General features: G+C 41.9%; 1 protein-coding gene across 1 annotated transcript; it reads left to right on the top strand.

Annotated features, from left to right (window-relative positions):
- Positions 1-1,697: 1,697 nt before the first annotated feature.
- Positions 1,698-8,638, top strand: pyroxd1 (pyridine nucleotide-disulphide oxidoreductase domain 1). The gene is made up of 13 exons (XM_079183918.1): positions 1,698-1,998; positions 2,131-2,211; positions 2,476-2,595; positions 3,115-3,243; positions 4,775-4,848; positions 5,081-5,274; positions 5,393-5,490; positions 5,591-5,693; positions 5,801-5,916; positions 6,471-6,593; positions 7,275-7,412; positions 7,586-7,675; positions 8,309-8,638. The coding sequence occupies exons 1-13, from the start codon at positions 1,921-1,923 to the stop codon at positions 8,465-8,467; spliced, it is 1,503 nt and encodes a 500-aa protein (XP_079040044.1). The 5' UTR covers positions 1,698-1,920; the 3' UTR covers positions 8,468-8,638.
- Positions 8,639-10,353: the final 1,715 nt, after the last annotated feature.

The raw sequence follows: 10,353 nt of genomic DNA, 5'->3' as shown, positions 1-10,353 counted from the left end.
ACAATTCAATGGGTGTTTTGTGGCATTTGGTTGGCTTTAAAGTGAAGTAAATAATATGGTCAAGGGCCACACAGCCTGTTGAAATGCATCCACAAAAACATCCAAGAGCACTTTTAATCAATGTGTTCCAGTTAGTGTTTTTACATCATAAACAAAATTCCTATATATCTGTGATCACAGTACTGTATTCCATATAGTCATGCGTTGTCTTCCCGTAGGGTTTATTCAGGTTATCGTAATGAAAATCAAGAGGGGAGGTATGACGCACAGCATTAACCTGTGGTTGATTACCAGTGACCCAATCATCTCAGACAGTGACATCAATACTCCCATGCATGGTTAACACCGGCATAAAAGGTTTTTCAAAAATAGAACAAGTGCCGGCTTTAGCTGACGAATCCAAAAACAATGCAGCCATTATCCGCCAAACACCCTGACAGCGGATGGGGATCGTGTCAAGATCTGTCGATTACTTCATGTAAAATCACAAATGGCACTGTACTTCAACCGTTATCCGGTGGTGAGTTGTTTATCACTGCTGTAATGGCAGTGGATGGATGTTTTGATGGAATTTTAGATCTGATTCATGACACGGCAACCACATTAATCTCTGACATTAAAGATACAAATATAAACAGGAGGGTTGCCCTATACCACCAAAGTTTAAAACAAAGGACTGTAACCTACTCCCACTGCAAAGTTGATTTGTTTTATTGCAGGGACTAGAACTAGACAACACATAAATCTACATAAGGTAACATTTTCTGATTCTAGCAATAATATCCTTTCACTGCCAAATGTTTCTCTCAAAGACTGAATATACTGCTCTGTATATTAAGCAATTTATGCATTTTGTATATTTACATTTTACCTTATGTTCAGCCATGACTGTGTAAATGAGAGGCACTTAAAGCTGTTAAATTAATTTAGTCTATTAGCCATTAAAGGTGATTCTAATTCTAATTTGTGATATTAAAATTGCCCTATATTTTCAATTATCGTTGACAAACACACAAAATGCCAATGCAAATGATGACATGGTGGATTTCGCTATAGGGTAAAAGAAAAAGATTTGGGTTTTTAATCTTGCATACTGTGCAGTAGGTCTAAGTAGTTTGAGTAGATGGGGACATAATTGACCCTAATATAGCTAGCACTGCAGATATGTGAAAAAAAAGTCATTAAATGATGTTGTATGCCCACGAACAAATCTTTGTAAATATAATTAGGTATCACATGGCCCTGCACAGGGTTGGCAGGAAATTAGATGCATGGGTGGAAGGGAAGCTCCGTTTGTTATTGGTGAAGAAGTTAAACACCAAACAAGCCATTACACAATACTCTAGGATCCTAAAACTAAACCAGCTAAATGGAATCCAGCCATTATCATTTTTTGCAAAAAATATTCCTGTGATCCTGTATGTCTTTATGGTTATGCCTTTAAGCGTGATAGAGGCATTCATATAAATGTGGAAACTTTCAATCATACTGACAAAAACAACGCCATGCATCAACTAAAAATAATAAATACATTTTTGACATATGTGTACATATTGTAGTCACTATGCGATATTCTTCCTTCCATAGACCCATGGTGTCTCACAAACGTATGTCAAAGCGCGTCCTTCAGTGTGTGCGCTTGGAAAACGTTCCTGCTTCTTGCCGTAGTTACTTGTAAACACGGAAGTTACGTTGCCTCTGTGCTCTATTGACATGTGCTAAAGGAAATTGTGGGTATCTAGCTATCACAGGAATTTTCTGAGAGCATTTAAACACTCTTACCAATTACCAGTTGGGTCTTAAATGTTTGTCAACGTGTCCATGCAGAGAGAGACAAATATATAACCACCATTTTGTCTGAAAATGCAAAGAGAGCTAGTGTTAGCTAGATACCGTTAGCTTTGCAATTTTATATGAGGAATGGCAGACAGAAAAGAGAAGACATTTAGGTTTGTGATCGTGGGAGGTGGCATCGCGGGTGTGACATGTGTTGAGCAGGTGAAAAATAAATCATTAAGTATCACGTAAGGTCCACACAGAATATATCTATGAACCTAGCTTGGTACCTAGGCTGTACTGCAGTGCATGTCCTATAGTTACGATGCATTAAACCTTAATCTTCATTGACAGCTGTCGTCCCAGATTCCATCAGCTGACGTGGCTCTGATTACAGCAGGTCCCCATATCAAGGCAGTGACCAACTATAAACAGGTCAGGAGGATGATGATGATGATGATGAAGATGATGGTGGTGGTGGTGGTGGTGGTGGTGGAATTGAGGGCAAACATCATACATACACACATTGCACACTAAAAACAGACAGGGTTTGTTTCCCACGTGGTCTCTCGTACAATTAATGCACATTTATCAGACATTAAAACTTATTTATGGATATATTCTAGTTTGTATTGATGTGTCAAACACCTGTCCTTCTACACACTTGATATTCTGTACCCTTTTCTTTTGTTATTTAAGGTGTCCAAGACACTAGAAGAGTTCGATGTTGAGGAGCGACCATCCAGTGTTTTGGTGGAGAAGTTTCCCAACCTTACTGTCATCCACTCTGCTGTGAAATCACTTCACACACAATCACGTGTAAGTAGCTGTTTTGCAGAGTTGAACAGAAACCAATAGATCTGGATAGTGTGCATAAATACAATCATTCTGTATTTTATGTTTTGCTGCGTTTAGATAACATGTTGTTTCTGGCTTGGTATTCTAGATTTAATAAGAAATGGTGACTGCTAGTATTATTTGTACGTAACTACCAACTGTAAATAATAATTCAACCCTGCTGTAGCTCCCCATTAGTTGTTTACTGATTATAATGTTATAATTTCATTACAATTCAGACTGATTTCCTGCAACATATTTCAACAAAGGCTTTTTGGTGACTATTATCTGTCTACTATCGCCATCTTGTGGACATGCGGCTACAGCACGTGGTCAAAGTGCAGTATATAGGGCTGTGATTAGACTATGAGTTTTATATCCAAAATACAACACCAGTATGTGAAAAGAAACACTACTTTACCAAAGTGAGAAGAGAGAAACTAAAGTCAAAGCTTGATGTGAAAATGAATCTCTACTTCCCGTTCTTCTTTCTATTTGCAGTCTGTGGAAACCGCAGACGGACAGGTTTTCGGTTATGAGAAGCTGTGTATCTGCGGAGGGGGCACGCCCAAGCTCCTAACCTCAGACAATCCGTATGTCCTGGGGATACGGGACACAGACAGCGCCCAGGTACAACCCTCCGGGTGTTTGCATTGTTATTGACACGCAGGTCGGAAATTCCACTGAACAAATAAGTAACAAGAAAGAACACCCTTCAGCTAGTGCTGGGTGGTATACCGGTTCAACCGGTTCAACCGGGTCAACCGGTTTTAATTTCATGTATGATGTGAATTTTTCACATACCGTCATAGCGAAAACAACTGCTGCCACTCTTCAACAGGCAGCTAAATATATTGTTCGCCGCTAAGGAGGATGCGGTCAGAGCTAGTTCTCTTATGTGTATTGCGAGGGACCCCTAGTCATGGTTATAACTTATAACTTATATAAATTAATAACCCACAACTAACGCTCTTTAACAGGGCAAAACACCACGACACAACAGTTTGTTACAAATAAACAATTTGTAATAATTGTACATTTATAAAATGTCACTGCTGGGTACAGCTCGCTAGCTAGCCCGGTAGCACTACAGTCTGCTAACAGCTGGGAGAGGCTCCATCGCTACAGTAACGCTACATTAAAGAACAGAAAAGAGCGATGCAGGATGAACAAAGAGAGACCGGAGATGCACCAATAGAGTCTGTGCCCAAGAGAGGAGCTGGGTCTGCTGTTTGGAAGTGTTTTGGTTTTACAAAATCTGACGTTTTGCGAGTTTGTCGAGCCACTGTTGTTGACGCTGGTGGTAACACGAGCAACTTACTCCAGCACCTCAGCAGAAAACACGAGTTGGAATACCAAGAGTGTGATGACGGCCGTCAGATTCAAGGCCGTCAACCAGTAACGTTAACGCGAGTTAAACGGTGAAGCCAAAGGGTCACACATCGCTTGAAGAGGCATTTGCTCGAGGCAGCATATGACAAGAAAAGCAAGCGGTGGAGCAACATTACGAACGCAATAACGATCCAGCTCTGCAAGGACATGGTCCCGCTACAGACAGTCGAGAAAGACGGGTTCAGAGCAATGATTAAACCACTGGTTTCAAGGTATGTCTTACCGGGACGAAAATACTTCAGCCAACATTGCTATCCCAACATTATACGAACAAACGAGCAAACCCTATAGTAAGCAAAGCCTTACGTGATGACATGAACGTGTTTTTATATTCTATGTACTTCTGACAGTAGAGTAAGCCACTATAAACCTATATAAAAACACAGTCAAGAAACAAATCCCGCGATATACCGTGAAACCGCCAGAATCTTAAAAAATACCGTGATACACATTTTTGGTCATTCCGCCCAGCACTACCTTCAGCTTTATTTTGTTTGTGCTGTGTGCCATTTACTTCCTTCCCGATGAATGTGGCGTTTGTGCTGAGGTACAGTACATTCCACAGCACTGGGCCTGTACATCCAGTAACATTTCAACAACTCCCAACTGCTCCAATATCTGTTGCATTTGTTTAAAGCATGAAGGTAATAACACAATGTATACAGTTCAATCATTTGAATGTAGACATTATCGAGAAACGGTGAAAACAACACATATCAGCAAAGAAACATGTTGATGCTTAACAGTTTCCCATGTTTGTGTGTTTCAGCATCTTCAAAAGCAGCTATCCAGTGCAAAGAGAATCGTTGTTGTTGGCAACGGTGGGATTGCGCTGGAATTAGTGTAAGTAAACTATAACCAAAATACTGAAACAATAGTTTCGTGTATTACTTTTTCAGACATGTGTGATTGGGTTCCTACGTCTCTGTCATACTTATTGAAATTTAAATGTTTACGTTTTTCCATTTAAAGCGCATTGAGCCAATATGAAACCCCTTCATAAAACGTGACCGCCATGTTCAGAGATCATCCCCTCTGTCCAGTCACTCAGTGTCTCTGAACATCTTCTCTCTAGGTATGAAGTGGAGGGCTGCGAGGTGATCTGGGCTGTGAAGGACAAGGCCATAGGAAACACCTTCTTTGACGCCGGGGCAGCACAGTTCCTCATTCCATCACTGGAGGTGGACAAACCAGGAAAAGCTGCTCCCTGTAAGAGACCTCGCTATACCACAGAGGAACCAGGACCAGGAGCGTCCCAGACCTTCACAGGTCTGCATTTTAGTTTTATTCAAATATACTACATGTAAATATCCTCATTTTCTCTCCTGCTACAGCAGCATCTGTCCCAACATGATGATATTCTTGTTTTTTGTGTGTTCATTTCAAGATAAAAACGCACGAAGGCCTGGTTCTGGTCCTACAGAGGCTGGCAGTGCCCTCGGTCCAGACTGGCACGAGGGAATAGTTCTACGAGGAGCAGAGCAGGTGAGATAGTGTGTCCGCCTTTGTTTATTTTTTGCATGTCTTCAACTTCTGTTATGTTACTCTCCTCCTGGCTCACCTCTCTCTGCTGGCGTGTGCTCAGCTGTCCCGCAGAGTTTCACTGGAATACCAGTGTGAGGTGGAAAAGATCTTCACCTCTGCGGAGCTGCTCAATTCCCAACAGCAAACACTCACACCTGAGAACGGTGAGAACTAGACCGGCCGCTCGGATTTGACCTGTGACTCATCCTTCCCTCGTCCCCCCCCCCCCCCCATCCAACTTTTCACCCCTTGAGCTTTTCTCTCTTCTCAGAAGGATCCTGGCCAGTTTACATCAAGCTGACAAATGGAAAAACATTTGGCTGTGATTTTGTTGTCAGTGCCACCGGTGTCGTGCCAAACGCTGAGCCATTTCTCCACGGCAACAATGTAAGTAAACTCACCCATGTCATGTTTGCTTTAGGGTACCTTTGTAGTTTTCCATGAGATTCAAGTAATTCCTGTTGCTTCTTATTCATCATATGGTCCCACAGCTGACCAGCTAGTTAGAAAAGCACATCAAGTGGCAAATCAGGACTAAATGTGTTCATTGACCATCAGGTCTGCCGCCGTATCAATGACAACGTCTTGGACAATAATTGCGAAGGCAGCCCTCTTGTACTCTTTTAATTGCTACAGCACTGCAATTCTGCCTCTTCTTGTACACAGTCTGAGGTTATGTAATGCAGCGGGCTATTAAGGCCTCTAGATATCACAAAAGGACAGATCAGCTTTTATCAATTCAATAGACTTTGTTGGCAAGAGTCTGGTGTTGAATTCCCTTTGGAAAGCCTTTTACCCATCAGAATGAATGTGCATTTTACAGGAAAGAGTTTGCTAATTACTTTGTTTTACCCATGTTCACAAGACATAGTATTAATTATACATTGATTCGTAATGCTAATGATTTTTTTTTTTTTGGGGGGGGTGCTTTACGTATTTAGTTTGCACTGGCAGACGATGGCGGCCTGCAGGTAGACGACCACATGATGACATCAGAGCCAGATGTGTATGCTGCAGGAGACGTGTGCACTGCATGCTGGGAACACAGCGCACTGTGGCAGCAGGTAAACTAAGTTGCATGACAGCCAGTGTTATTCCCCAGACTTTGCATCTTTAGAAACTACAGTACGTAGGATAGCGCCTGATTGCTAATGATTTAAAGCGACCAAACTGATTTTGTCATCAAACACATGAACTGAAAAACTTTTACTAGAGTTGAAGGACAAACCTGATATCCTTGATATAACTTAATAAGTAGTTGTCACACAAACTGTACTGAGTCATTTATACATAGGATAGCATTGAAAATGGGTATGGAAACTGTGAAAATATACAAGATTCTAACTTATTTTGGCCTGTCAGTCAGTTTAGGCAGTCAAGAAAACGGGCTTGTTTCAGTCCCCTGGCACTGGTGGGAGAAGTGATCAAGTACATTTCATCATTAGAAGAGTCCATATGCTAAGGTTTGTGCATGAGGAGTGAGATTGGTTAGCTAATCAGGGGTAGAGTGGGAGCAGAGTAAGACGTTCTGTGGCTACAATCTAGCATCTACCAAAAAACAGTGTTGTACTTCCTCTGTAGATTTGAATCTCATACTCTGTGTGTGTGTGTGTGTGTGTGTGTGTGTGTGTGTGTGTGTGTGTGTGTGTGTGTGTGTGTGTGTGTGTGTGTGTGTGTGTGTGTGTGTGTGTGTGTGTGTGTGTGTGTGTGTGTGTGTGTGTGTGTGTGTGTGTGTGTGCGCGCAGATGCGTTTGTGGACGCAGGCCCGTCAGATGGGCTGGTACGCCGGCCGCTGCATGGCGGCACACGTCTTGTCTGAACCAATAGAATTAGACTTCTGCTTCGAACTCTTCTCACACATCACCAAATTCTTCAACTACAAGGTCCGTGGGGGGGGAATCTGTTTGAATAATAACAAAAATGTTAATCATCTACTGTGCAAATTATAACTGGTTACTTTCAAGGTCATTTCACAGCGCTACTTTAGTATCTCTATGTCTTGTGCTCAGTCACACTGTGCATTTACACAACTTCCTCTCTGCTGGTCATTCCACAGGTGGTCCTGCTGGGGAAGTTTAATGGGCAGGGGCTGGGGCCCGACCACGAGCTGCTGTTACGCTGCACCAAAGGCCGGGAGTATGTCAAGGTGATACCGACGAGAGAGTCAACGCACCCACGCTCCCGTGTGTTAGTGTACCCAGTGTTATTTAACAACCAAAAATGCTTCACTTACATCAAAAAGGGATTTACTTTCGGACATAAATGATGTGTAAGCAGTACCAAAATCACATGTTGGTGATGTGGGTGCAGCGCATGTCGTATAACCACAACGTCCAGTTTCGATTGCAGCCTTGCATGTCATACCTCGCTCTCTCTTTCTCTCTCTTTCTCTCTCTCTCTTTCCCATTTCTACCCTGTGCTCTGTCTAATAAAGGTGAAAATGCTCCTAAAATAATCTTAAGAATCACAAGTTGCTTGGCTGCTGTTAGACATTCTTGTAGTAGCCAGTGGCATCTGGAAAATGTCCCGCTTGAATTTTTTGTAGCTGTGTGAAAGAAGCCACTGTTTTTCTGTGGGTATGATTTAATGCTGCTAATGAGCCAGAAGCAAAAGCCTGATCAGCTGGTTATGTGTTGAACTTGTAAAGGGACAGCATCTGGGGATGTCGTCATGTCATCAGAATAATTCTATCCCCCCCCCCCCCCCCCCCCCCCCACTGGAGAGATCATCACGTACAGCATCCGATCTCACACGATGTCCCCCTGTGTGTCTGTTCCAGGTCGTTCTCAGCGGAGGTAGGATGGTGGGAGCAGTGCTGATCGGGGAAACAGACCTGGAAGAGACCTTTGAGAACCTGATCCTCAACCAGATGGATCTGACCCCGTACGGAGAGGAGCTGCTCAACCCCAACATTGATATCGAGGACTACTTCGACTGAGCATGAGGGGTTTGATTCAGCGACTTGTTTGGGCCTGAAGAACGTCTGAAAGGCATGAGAAGGAAATGTGCATTCTGTTTTTATTGGCAATGAGAAGAAGCTGTCTGATGAAGTAGCAATTTACACACTTGTAAATTAATGAATATATTTTTCCTTTTAAAATAAATTATTTTCAAAACACTTAATTAACTAGCACTTGAGTGATGTGACTCGAAAATACTTTTTCATTTAGTCGTAGCTTAAATGCAAATCCATCTGTTCATCAACTTATATGTTCTATCTGAGTTGCAGGTAAGAGACACTGACACTTTTTTACCCAGAATAATGGGATACGTTCAGCAATACAGGGCGCTAAAGAAAGATAATCCTTATGTTGCCATGTTGTCTTAGCGATCCTTGATCAAATTTCAACCTAAATAGCAACCACGGCTCCTCTTGTTCCTCAGCAGGCGCTATAACAATAGCCATTATCAGGCTCGCATAGTGCCGTCTATTGTTTCTTGGATATGTTGCTCTTGGAGATGATGCTATTTGTAAACCTCCTGAAAATCCACTTTTAATAGGAAAAGAAACATTAGAAGTATCATGGAAACCTCCACACGGACAATTTAGATAACCAAAAAGAAGTCAAACACCAGTCAGTGGTTCACCAACAGGTACCTGCCCACATTGATTTAGCTGCTACCATTGTTTGATAAAGTTTATCAAGGCAACATTGTAAAAGTAAATAATAATAGTAAAAGTAAAAGTAAACAATATTAGCTTAATAGTGAGGGGCAAATAGGGGCGTGTTCCAGTTATTTTCCCTACTTTACAACTTTAGAAATAAGTCTCCAAAAGAAGAGACCGTCGTCAACATAAGGACAATAAACGTGAATAACCCTACAGAGCTACTGATAAGGTATCCCTGTGCAAGATGACACCCTCCAATTAGCTCAACTGGAGCTGCCAAGTGGAAATAACCAACTGATTGCACTGCACAGCGCTCCCAAGTGTGCTCACCTGTGTGAGTGGAGAGCAGGGCATTGTTTACAAGGTGAGTCAGCACTGCCCATGGTGACACATGCATAAAAAAAAGGGCAGTAAAATTGGTGCAAGGCAGATCTAGCATGAATTTGATGTGTTGAGGAACATTTTCTTTCATGTCCAATTCTGTGGCTGGTTCAGATTAGTTTTAGTCACTGCGCAGCAGAGACAGAAGTTTGCAAAATAGTTCTGAAGAACCCAACTCACAAGTCTGTAGTAGTGGATTTGCATGGGCCCAATACAGGTCTGTTGTACAGAGCAAAAGGTGATTTGATACATTGAGGTGTTGAGGTGTGACCTCTTACAGGGCTGGCCAGGGCTCTCTTCACACTACAGCAAAAGGTTTCACTCCCAGAGCTTTGTTAATGCTGTAAAATTGTTTCTGTCTGCACAGGGGTTACGGTCAAAGAGATCACGTTTTTTTTCTGCAGATGCCAGCATGGAACAGATATTACGTGGTCAAACTGGCTTATGGTCAAGTTGTAAGTACACCAGGGGTGTCACCTTTGATACAAAGTATATTTAGATTTATATTTTAGAGGGACTGAGTCTCTGCTATGGGACCTCAGACTTTAAAAAAATTAAATAGGTTACATATTGGTTGTGCAAGTTGCAATGGCCCTACATCCTTGTTGCAAATAAAACAATATTGGTGTTAATTGTTCATGACATGCAGTAAATCTAGCTCCTTTAATAATTAATATATACGAAGAAGATATAGACAGCAGAAACAGGATAAAGTGGACATAATGATGAGACCACACAAACGGCTTATTACTTATTCTATCTGTCATTCAGTTCATATCTATAAAATTAAAAGATTAGGTTTTTGTTGTGCAATGTCATGAGGGATAAGGCAA

The sequence above is a fragment of the Pholis gunnellus genome (assembly GCF_910591455.1).
Source record: "Pholis gunnellus genome assembly, chromosome: 22".
Lineage (NCBI taxonomy): Eukaryota > Metazoa > Chordata > Actinopteri > Perciformes > Pholidae > Pholis > Pholis gunnellus.
Note: the sequence above shows the minus strand (reverse complement) of the source record. Positions and strands in the feature narration are given on the sequence as shown.

What these genes read in the sequence shown, in the direction of transcription:
- pyroxd1 (XM_079183918.1), top strand. Translation starts at nt 1,921, where the DNA reads ATGGCAGACAGAAAAGAGAAGACATTTAGGTTTGTGATCGTGGGAGGT. An exon ending in CACTTCACACACAATCACGT is followed by an intron (nt 2,596 to 3,114) that starts GTAAGTAGCTGT and finishes TTCTATTTGCAG; the next exon opens with TCTGTGGAAACCGCAGACGG. An exon ending in TTCTACGAGGAGCAGAGCAG is followed by an intron (nt 5,491 to 5,590) that starts GTGAGATAGTGT and finishes GCGTGTGCTCAG; the next exon opens with CTGTCCCGCAGAGTTTCACT.